The following is an 11,008-nucleotide window of genomic DNA, read 5'->3' as shown; positions in this document are numbered from 1 at the left end:
TGGTCTTCCTAGTGAAGGACAGACCTTGACATTGCTACAACCATACCCCAGGCATTTTTTCCTAACTCACCTCAGAAAGCAGTAAGGAAGAGGTTTATGCTCCCAGGATTATTTTAAGGTTCTTGGCCTCACCTGTAATCAGCCTAGCCTCCTTTTTTCTTGTTTCAAAGAATCCCTGCCTTCCTATTAAAGCCTGCACCTGCCGGGGCTCAGGAATGGAAGCTTGCCTTCCACACCTGGGCTGGGAGACCTCAGGTATTTCTAAAGACCCCTGCAGAGTTGTTGCAGAGGAAGAAAGGGCTCTATTGGCTCCTGCCTCGCCCTACACAGCTTCCTTGAAGTAAGTGACTGCTCAGCAACTTTTCCAGAAAAAAACCCTGCTCTGCCATTCACTCATGGAAGTCCCTCAAGTGAAGTGAAATAACTTCTGCTTTTCTCTTCTCTCTCGTAAGCAGATTGAGCTCTCCTACAATAATGAAAGGAGTTGAAATGCATCGCGATTTCTGACCCAAGAGTCCTGTGTAACCGCTCGATTTTCCATACCCTAGCTTCCTTAGGCTTGAACTTGCTGAAATTGTGGTGGGACTCCTTGCCAGTCTTGAAAATCTAAAATCAGAGTGCATTCAGCATCAGTGCTAACAAGCTTAGCACTGAACTTTGTTCTTTTGTCAGTGAAAAAGCCCCCTGAACGATGGGTGAGACATTCTCCCAGCTGGGCTCTCAGGAGGATGAAAACAAGTCAATCCTGCCCACCGACCCCGCCACTGGCAGCAAGGCTGCCAGCTATGCCAGCAACAGTAATAGCAAGTCTTTTTCTTCCTGTGCACCTTGTGAAAGGGCTGCTGGTGCCAGCTTTGTGACTTGTCTCACCTGCCAGGGCAGCGGGGAGATTCCTCAAGGTGAGTGGCCCAGGGCTCTGGAAATAGCCTGAATCCCGGAGAAACTCTTAGCAGCCAGCTGGCCCAGGGCCAGGCCCCTCTGAGTCTCTTTAAATGGGGTGGGTCTCCCAGCTCTTGGTCCCCCAGTTTCGGGCTGGCCAGGGAGATGCTAACCCCTCCTGCCCTGGTTGTACTCTCCAGCACCAGGGGATTTCCAGTCTCTCCGCTCCCTTAGCAACACTGTGCCTTAGGATTCAGGAAATTACAAATAACTTCTCCAAAGAAGTTAGGCTCTGATTTGCTGGGGATTTGTAGCATCACATCTGTTGATTCTTCACATTTGTTGATTCTTCACATCTGTTGATGAAAATCTCACTTCCATTCTAGAGATGTCAAAGCTGAGCTGCCAACTTCAATAGCATAGACCAGTGCTCCCAGACCTGCTCTGGGGCAAAGGCAGCATGCTTCTGACATAGCTCTGTGGGGTGGAGGGCTACTTCTGGCAGGCTGGCACAGAAAACATTTGTCATGGACACTTCTTGGCCCTTCCTCTCACTTCTTTCTCTTTACAGAGCTAGAGAAGCAGCTGGTGGCTCTCATTCCCTATGGGGACCAGAGGCTGAAGCCCAGACACACGTAAGCCCCTCTTCCTACCCCAGGTCCACAGGCCATCGCTCCTGGGGGCTGTTCCTCTTTGTCTCCCTTGTTTTGCCTCTCTCTGCCCCCACCAAGTTTTCTCCATTGGTTCTCCTCTAGAAAGCCTGAGCCTCACTGGGCTCAGATGTACAAGCCCCGTTTTCTGAGAATTTTCCTGGTTTAAGAAACCTGGGGCATAGCTACCTGAGGCCACATAGTGTGGCCTGAGCATCACTGCCTCCAATAAGCATGGTTCCCTTTTGAAGACAGAGAGGACCTCTTGACTCCGCAAGTCCTTTCAGGAGGGAGGGAGTAGCCCTGGCTGCAAGTTATTTTTCCTTCAAGCTTCCCTTGCTGTGGCAGTTCAGACCTGCTTGTTCTCGTCCCAGTAGAGATGGAAAACTATCTGCTCCCTGTACTGAGGCACTTCAGTACCTCAGAGGGAGCCCTGAGTTTCACTGGGGGGCCTCTGACCCTGTTTGTCATCTGGGTCCATTTCACATGGATCCTTACAACCTCCTCCCAAGGTCCTGAGCTTCAGCCTGGGAGCCACCACCCAGCCCTCCCCACCGCTACACCAGAATCCGAATCTGACAGTACCCCTCATCAGATCCACTTACAAGATGCTGTCTCTTTAATGCCCATCTCAATTTTCAATTAGGTGGACAGATGATGTCCTGTTCTGAATATTAAAACTCAGAAGTCTCAAATTTCATATGGGCCGACTTTTTTCCAGTGGTAATAGCTAGCATTTATTAAGCTTTAGCTATGTGCCAGGACCTGGGATTAGTGCTTTTTCATGCATCAGCCCATAACAAATACTATGAGGTAGGTACAGTTATCTCCATTTTACAAGAAAACTGAGGCTTAGGGTTGCTCAGAGTTACTGGGCCAGTGGGTATGGAGAACAGGGAATGAAAGCCAGGCTGCCTACCTCCCAGTCCTATGCTCCTACCTGCTCTGGGCCACATCTGAGTGTAGGCTGGTTCTCCACATCCAGGAGGCTAAATGTACAGTTGTGAGGTGGGGTGCAGAGGAGAAGAGTGTCTGAACACCCCCTGCCTGAGTGTGCTTGGTGTTCAGACTTCTCCCCTGCTTTGGGTCCTGCTTTCCCACAGGAAGCTCTCCGTGTTCCTGGCAGTGCTTGTCTGTCTGGTGATTTCCTCCCTCTCCGTCTTTTTCCTGTTTCCCCGGTCTATCACCGTGCAGCCTGCAGGCCTCAACTCCTCCAGCGTGGCCTTTGACAAGGCTGATATCCATCTCAACGTAACGGTAGGTGGGTGCCTGTACCCCTGTGCCCAGTAGTACTCCTCTATAGCCCTTATCGAGTGTTGTGACCCTGGGCGTTGATAGCCAGGGATCTTATGGTGCCCAGAGGATGTCAGAAACCTGGGGGAAAGCAGGAGCAGCCATGAGCCCCATAACCAATTGTGTAGCGTTAGGACTCTTCACAGTGAGGGGTCAAAGCCATGGCCCCAGAAGTAAATCACAGGGTGTAATAGGGGTGGCATGCTTGAGACTCCCTGGGTGGGCAGGGCGAGACTGGATCCTAAGCCAGCTTGGTGTTTTAGTTAAAGGTGAGCCCTTCACCATTAAGAGCCCCTGTGAGGGGCTCCTGGCACTAGTCCTCAGCAGCTGAGGCTGGGGGTTTTTGAAACTGTTTGATATTTCTTTTCCAAGGTGGCCACCCTCCCCCTTCCCTTTCCTTGTCTTCATCCCTAGAATATCTTGAACATCTCCAATAGCAACTACTACCCCATCACTGTGACCCAGCTGACCATCGAGGTTCTGCACCTGTCTCTCGTGGTGGGGCAGGTCTCCAACAGCCTGCTCCTACACGTCGGCCCTTTGGCCAGCAAACAGGTGACTCCCTCTCCCTGGCCAGCTCTGCCCACAGGTGTGTGGATGTGTGTAGTGGTGGGAAGCGGGCAGCTGGAGTTGGGGCTAACCCTATACGCATTTGGTTGACAGATGGTTTATGCAGTAGCCAACGAGATCTGGGATGAAAACACATAGTGAGTATCCCTTGATCTCTTCTCCCTCAGCCTCTTTCCTGGTTAGAAACCCAGTTTTAATCCCCACCAGATTTCCTGATTGCTTAGCAAACCCTGCCACCAGCATCTGGCCTGCACTCATGGCTGAGACTGAAATGTGCAAAGGTTCAGGGTCCCAGCCTCTGCCTGTTTGGACATAGATTGGAGTGAAAAACAAGCTAGAATATGGTTAATCCTTACAACATGTGACCTTGGGCTCCTCAGCTTGGATTGCTGAGAAGAATAAATGTCTTGTTTTCTGCCGAGGGACGTGCCTGGGCCAAGCCAGTAGGGATTGGAAGACTGATATTCCAGCAAGGGTGACATACCTTAGGGAGAGGAAGAGGGAGAGAGAAGGAGTGGAAGAGGGGCCCCTGATGGACAGGGGCCCATGGGGTGCGGATGCTGGGACCTATAGGTCTCTAAGCCTTCTGACAGGCCTCTCAGTGTGAAATGTGTTCCCATGTTTGTTCTCTCTCAGCAAAATCTGTACCTGGTTGAAAATCAAAGTTCACCATGTGCTTTTGCACATCCAGTAAGTACAGCTTGGAGCCCTGGTATCTCCTCTCCCGCTGACTCCAGTCTCTTCTCAGCTCCTCCTTGTGGGAGCAGAGTCCCTCAAACTGACCCCATGAATCTGTTCTTGGGAGTAGCAGGTCCAGCTCCTTCTCTAGGTCCCGCCTTGCTTATAAGTGATTAGTGTGACAGCCACAGAGCTGTCTGGAGCACAGGTGAGGCAGCAGTCCCAGGTGCCTTAGCAGAGTGGGGAGCAAAAGGAGCGGGGATTCTGAGGGAGCCAACCCTCCCCAGAGAGCAGAACAGGGCCCAAGCTTCCCTCTTCCTCCTGGACCTAATAACAAAGCCTGCTTTCTTTCCAGGGGCACCCTGACCTATACTTACCTGAGCCATTCAGAGCAGGCTGTCTTCCAGAGCTACGAATACGTGGACTGCCGGGGAAACATGTCAGGGGCCCACTTGCTGGACTCTCACCCCCCGTGACCTCTCTGCTGTCTTCAAACTCCAGGCACCTGCCAGCCTGGTCTCTATCTCTCACAACTCCATGGTGATCAAGGAAGGACTATGGTGACTTCGCCAAAGGAAAATCACTGCTTTTTATCATACCCTCCACCCGTACCACACACGCACTCACACACACCGTTAGCACAGGAAGCTTTCTGTGGAAGTTCACACACATTCACGCACGCACACACACCCCTGATTTCCACAGGAATGGAAGGCTGGCTCTTCTAGTAGCAGGCTTTTCCCTTGGTCTGTCTTGAGGGAAGTCTGACTTGACATTTCTTCGGAGGTACTTGAGTCCCTGGAATGGACCTTGCCCTGTCTGTTCTGAATGCTTTGGTTGCCCAGCTTCTCAGGGCTGCTTGAATGTGGAGAAAGCTTTAGTTTTATCTGGCTTTAAAAACATGAGTCTTTTTCAAGTTTTCCACCCAGTGATGGGAAAGCGACTTGGAAGACATACAGTGCTGTCTCTGTGGCCTTTTTTGGGTACATAGATATTCTCCTGTGCCTCCTTGCTTTGTTTGTGTGACAAAATGATGGTCTGCTTCTCTCCTGGTAACTCGCCCCTTGCCCATCTGCCAGCAGGATTGGCCAAGGCCCTTTGGCTCTCTATCCTTCCTAATTAAAGATCGTCCTGGTTCCTAGGAAGACTGAGTTGTTCTCCAGTTCAAGCTTCTCTCTATAGAAGTTTTAGTATTCTCTTTACAGCCAAAGCTAAAGTAATAGAGGAGAGGAGGGAGGCACCAGGCACCCTTCGGGCCTCCACAGGAAAAACAGACTAAGCCAGAGTCATTTTAAAGGATGTTTATTGAAGGAGAGCTTCTGGCTGGTGGTGAGCCCACAACCCTGAGCTCATGCGATTGGACACAGGCAGGTCAAACAGTGGGCCCAGCTGCTCTCCCCATGAAAGCCTGCAGATGTGAAGCAGTCAGTACCCAGCCAAGCTGCTGCACTCTGCTGCACCAGGGCCCACCCTCTGCTCCCAGAGACCTCTGCTTTCCTTCAGGCATTGACAGCAGGAGCAGCACATCAAGTAAGGACTGATCTAGACCCTCACCTCTTTGCTGTCACTTAGATGAAGCTAAGCCCCAGATATTCCAGGTGCCACTGGGCTCCAGATAGAGGCGGTTTCTGTTCTTCAGCCAAATGGGAATGGTATTTGCTCACTAAAGGTGGCTAAGGTTTTTATCACTCCAACAAGCAGAGACATGAGCTTAGGTGGTGGGGAAAGCTGAATTTTGAAGTAAGATGGATAGAGAGGGGAAAGTGATGACAGAACCTGGTGGTTAGCTGGCTGGGGAACAAGAGGAAGGAAGATTATGCTGTCTCCACACTTTAATGTCTGGGTAATTGGGGTCAAGGTGGTGTTGGCAAGAGCTCAGAAGTTCAGGAAGCTCAGGCTAGAGCTTGTGTTGTGCACAGGTCACCAAATGTAAAGAATTTATATTGTATTCAGTAAACTACAGTCAATAAAGTTTAAACAAGAAAAAGTCTCCTTGTGAGTGGGGAGGGAGCTGGTGGACATGTCCCGTCTCACAGCCTGTTTCTTAATGTCCGAGTGCATGCCAAATTCTCTTCCCCAGGCTGAGCCCCTGGATAACGTGTCTTGCCTTTCTGGATTCTGAGAGATGGCTCCCAAGGAGCTTGATCTCTCCCTTTCTCTCATTGTATATCTCTAAGGTCCCTTCCAATTTTAATATTCCTGTTCCGTGCCCTGGCCCCGATGCTTCCCTCGGGAATCACTGCACTAAGGGGTGCCTTCAGTCTGACCCAAAGCGATGTTGTGGGGACTACAACGACAGGACCCAGGTATCCTCACCAGTCCCAGGTGACAGAGGCAGCCGGGCTGGGGGACCCTGTTGTCAGTTTCAGGAAATGGTGAGGGGGATGCCCAGGCCTTTGGAGCCTCTTGGCTGTCTCTGCTCCATGGAACAGCTGAGACCCAGGAAGGAAGAGGCCTGTGGATTTTTGTGGGCCAGTCTCCCTCCTCTTCCCAGGGCCAGGTGTCCTGCGCCTGAGAGGTTGTATATGCCCTTTACTCCGAGCTTTCTCTCTCCATTCCTGTCTCCTATTATCCATTCAACAGTTGGGTGCCCACTGTGGGCCAGGCATTACACTGGACTTGGGAGTGGGGGGTGTCCCTGCCTGCCACCTCTTCCTACTTCTGCCCCAGGCCTACTCTGGTGAGAGGCAACCCCTCTGTCCCCAGCTGAATCTCAGTAAGCATGGGCTAGGAGGAAGGGATGATGGCTCCTGTGAGTGCCATAAACCTGAAGCCCCCGACAGAACTATTATTGCTAAAACGGCAAGCAGTGAAGCTGTAGACTTGAGTGTCCAAGGCCAAGTCCTCCCATTGGCCTAGAGAAGCAGGGACTTTCACTTTCTTCTCCCACCCTCGCCAACGCCTTCATGGGTCTTCCTGCCTCCTTCCCCTCGTTCCAGTCTCACAGAGCTGACCAGTCTCACTTCTTTCCAGGAAGAAATCACATTTTATTCCTGGCTAGCCTCTTCTTCTAGAGTGGATCAGGAGAGGGTGGTTTTTGGAGTGGAGATGTTGCTGGGTGGAGAGAAGGTGGGCTTGCTCATCTGTTTTTTACTGATGGCCAGTAGGGTCTTGGGGGGTCTATCTCTGGATCACCACTGCTGTATGTAATTCTTTGACTGAGAAGAGGGAAAGACAGGAGGCAAAACAGGTTAGGTAGCGGTTTCTGGGCCTGCTGGTTTCAGAACATTTTATTAAGCCTTTTGAGGCCAGAGGAATCAAAGTGAAATGTCAGAGCCCAGTCCTCATCCTAATAGGGCTAGGAATGAGCCCAGCTCTAAGCTAAGTGTTTTCGATGCCTTCTCTTGTAATTGCCACAAACAGCCCTCATGATATCTCTATTAAGGAGGTGGCATTATTCTCATGTTATGGATGAGGCAGCTGAGCCTCAGGGATTAAATCACGCTGCCAGGGAGCGGTGATCCTGATTGAGACCAACGACCTCTGACTTCAGGTCTTGCCTTCCTCGTGCTCCAGCTCTACCCCAATCAGCACTTGAAACACCCCTTTATTTTGCTTCTCTGGCACCTGTCCTATCTTTCCAAAAAAAGATTGTTAACCTTTCTACTTATGCTTAGTGCTGAGCAACAGGTCCTACGTAGACATTTTTAGGGGGCAAGGAATGGAGGAATGGGCCCCTTCCCCCACTCCTGCCAAGGAAGCCTCTCTAGACTCCACACGCACTCACACATAAGCACACACTCACAGACACGCAGCCAGAATCAGCCTTCACACTGTCTCACCGTGAATCGTTTGTACTTGGTGTATTTATCTGGGCTACCTTGGTCTGATTTCCTGAAACCTGGTGATGAAACAAAGCACATGTTACTCATTTTGCAGTTTCTGAGACTGGAACAGGTCAGAGCTGGACCGTTAACTATGTGACTGGGGAACAGGTGGAGGGCCCTACCTGGGCACTGCACAGACCGAGCCCACCTTGAAAACTCTCAACTAGGAAGCTGCATTGTGACTCCCTGTTCCAGGCTTCACAGGTCTCGGTATATCTGTTGTTAAGTTCATACCCAACCCTCTGACCACCCTCATCCCCTCTGTCACCCTTGCCCTAGAGCAGTGGTCTCCAACCTTTTTGGCGCCAGTGACCGGTGCTCCTATGAGAATCTAATGCCTGATGATTTGAAGTGGAGCTGAAGCAGTGATGCTAAATACAGAAGAAGCTTTGCTCGCTCACCCACCCACCGCTCATCTCCTGCTGTGTGGCCCGGTTTCTAACAGGCCACGGACCCGGTACTAGCCTGTGGCCCAGGGGTTTGGGGACCCCTTCCCTAGAGGAAGGGCTGACAACTTCTCAGCCATTCCCTGCAGAAGTGTGCAGCCTTCTTTGCAGCTCTAGGTTGCAAACAGGCTCAAAGAGAGTAGCCCCCAAGTAAAGGCCAAGGGTGCTAGGGAGAGGCAGAAAGGGGGTGGTGATATAGATTCTGGACTATAGGGCTGGGATGAAAGCACGGGGCTCTCTCCTTGAACACCTCCCCTTCCCAGGCCTCTCACTTACCAGTGTCTTGAGGGATTTTCGACCCTCTTTGGAATTCGTCGTCAAAGTAGTTACAGTGACTTTCATCTCGATGAGTCCCCACTGAGCCAAGCTGGGGACCAGGTTTCTGGGAATCCTGGAGATTGTGCTTGCAGGTGTATCGAGTAAGAGGGTCTTGGGCATTTTGTTGCCTTGGCTGAGGTGGCGGCTGTGGTGGCGGTGGTGGGGCTTGTGGCTGCAGTGGCTGCGCCTGCGCCTGCGCCTGTGGCAGCTCTGCTAGCTTCAACAGGGGTGGCTGTGGTTGTGCCGGGGGCGGCTCTTCTCGTGCTGGGGGCGGCAGTTCTCGTGCTGGGGGCAGCTGTGATTGCATCACTGATGACTGTGGCTCCTGCTGTGACCCCTGAGAAGACTGGGTTTTTTTCCCACTTTGGTATTCCTCCCTTTTGAGTCTCTTCAGTTCCTGGCAAGAGGCCCCGGGCAAGTGACATCCTCCTCCCTCCCACCCAGTTATTCATCTGCCAGATACCACAAATGAATCCATAGGTTGAAATGGCTAGAGGGTCTCTCTGTTCCCTGGAGTTGGAGGGGGAGGTTAGAGAGAGAGGACTATGTCCCTTCACACACCACAACATCCAAGGGCTGTTTCTCTGGTGACAGAGCCCTCTGGCTCAGCCCCTGCCCAGGAAACAGAAGTCTCTGAGCAACTACCTCCTAGCTTGGGAGTTTTTGCACTGAAACAATTCGCAGTACAGAAAGATAAAGAATAGTTTCTCGCAAGTGCTTTGAAACAGCACTGTCCAATAGAAATAAAATGCATGTCACGTGTAATTTTAAATTTTCTAGTACCCACATAAAGAGTAAGAAGAATCAGGTGAAACTAATTTTAATAATACATTTTATTTAATCCAATATATCCAAAACATGTAATCAATATGAAAATCTTACATTATATTCTTTGTTTTTTACTAAGTCCTCAAAACCCAACATGCGTTTTACACTTAACAGCACATCTTATTCTGGACACTACATTTTCAGCAAAAATAATCAGATTCAGATTTATAAAATTACAATTGAAAAAGTAGATTGACATGTTTAAGTTGTTCCAAATATAGTTTTCCAATATATAAACAGTATTAGTTTTAAATTTTACATTTAAATGAATTAAGTGTATATAAAATCTTAAATTCAGTTCCTCAGTCTCACTGGCCACATTTCAAGGGCTTGATAGCGCACAGGCTGGTGGCCACCCTATTGGACAGTGCAGCTTTAAAATCTCCCAGGACTGAGTCCCCTCAGTAAGTCTCAACCTAGCACAACAGCAAAGCTGAGTCACCCCAATACATGCACAGTCCATCCAAGAGAAGGTCAAAGGACATTGCTTTCCTCCTACCCCCAGCAAAACAACATTCACCAGATAATAGCTTCCTAGGGGTCTGTCTTCCCTCCCCATTCCCTTCCTGGCCCTGGAAGGATCCCAATGAACCTGGCCCCTCTCATGCACCTGCTCTTGCTGTTGCTGCTGCTCTTGCTGGGCCATCAGCCACCTCCTCCGATCCAAAGCCATCTGCCGGCGGCGGGCCTCCCAGTGGTAAGCACTTCCCATGATGGTGGGGGTGGCAGAAGGCCCCAGGCACAGCTCAGAACACTGCCACTGCCCCCACCACCTCTGTCTCCTCTCACCCCAACCCCACTGCCTATCACCAGAACCACCTCATAATGTGGCCACTACCAAGGCAACTGGGTAGGATCCCCTGCCTTGGGGAGGAAGGAGGTGTTTCTCCCAAGCCTTCTAGGGAACATCTGTAATGTATCTTTCTCTCTAGGGCCCTGAACAGGTAGAAGACACTTCCCAGCTAGTTCTGAGTCTCAGTGGGCCCCAGGAACAATTCTGAAGTCAACTGGCTTTTCTCTTTGGTTTCTTCCTCCCACCCATCCTCCTCTGGTCCTCTACTGATCTCCCTCCCCCAAAGGTTAGCTTTCCTACAATCCTCCATCACCTCCCCATGTGCTGAGTCAGGAGGAAAGGAAATACAAAATCCAGGTAACTCCAGAGGCCTGAGCCCTGCGAAGGCAAGGTGGCTAACTGTAAAGTGACCTAGTCTTGAAATTTATAATGCAGGCCACAAGCCGAGTGTCTACCTCTTCTTCTGACCCTGCAGACCCTACCTCACCTCTGGGGGCTTCAGTTTCCTTGCCTGTGGAACCAGAAGGGTATTACTTCTTCAGAGGACTCGTATCAGGACCAAACGGATCAATGGATGAGAAATGTACAAGATGAAAATTGTTGAGCTACACAGTATTATTGTCCCACCTGACTTGTGCCCCAAGTAGGTAGAGTGGCCGGTATGTGTGTGGGAGCGGCAAGGGGAGGAGGGGATCATTTCTTCTTTCCCAGGAAGCTTCTGGGGGC

At 50.7% G+C, this 11,008-nt stretch overlaps 1 protein-coding gene across 1 annotated transcript; it reads left to right on the top strand.

The window, feature by feature from the left end:
* The first annotated feature begins 520 nt into the window (after positions 1-520).
* On the top strand, positions 521-6,036 carry TMEM106A (transmembrane protein 106A). Its single transcript, XM_025041686.1, has 7 exons — positions 521-899; positions 1,451-1,514; positions 2,633-2,786; positions 3,237-3,377; positions 3,486-3,529; positions 4,029-4,082; positions 4,426-6,036. Exons 1-7 carry the CDS (start codon positions 692-694, stop codon positions 4,544-4,546), a joined length of 786 nt encoding a protein of 261 aa, XP_024897454.1. The 5' UTR covers positions 521-691; the 3' UTR covers positions 4,547-6,036.
* Positions 6,037-11,008: the final 4,972 nt, after the last annotated feature.

This window comes from Pteropus alecto, unplaced genomic scaffold (assembly GCF_000325575.1).
Source record: "Pteropus alecto unplaced genomic scaffold, ASM32557v1 scaffold98, whole genome shotgun sequence".
NCBI classification, from domain to species: domain Eukaryota; kingdom Metazoa; phylum Chordata; class Mammalia; order Chiroptera; family Pteropodidae; genus Pteropus; species Pteropus alecto.
The sequence above is the reverse complement of the archived record's forward strand: the minus strand, read 5'-3'. Positions and strand labels throughout refer to the sequence as shown.

Coding starts and splice junctions, on each gene's coding strand:
- TMEM106A (XM_025041686.1), top strand. CDS start 692: ATGGGTGAGACATTCTCCCAGCTGGGCTCTCAGGAGGATGAAAACAAG. Junction 3,378..3,485: donor GCCCTTTGGCCAGCAAACAG/GTGACTCCCTCT, acceptor TTTGGTTGACAG/ATGGTTTATGCAGTAGCCAA. Junction 4,083..4,425: donor CATGTGCTTTTGCACATCCA/GTAAGTACAGCT, acceptor CTTTCTTTCCAG/GGGCACCCTGACCTATACTT.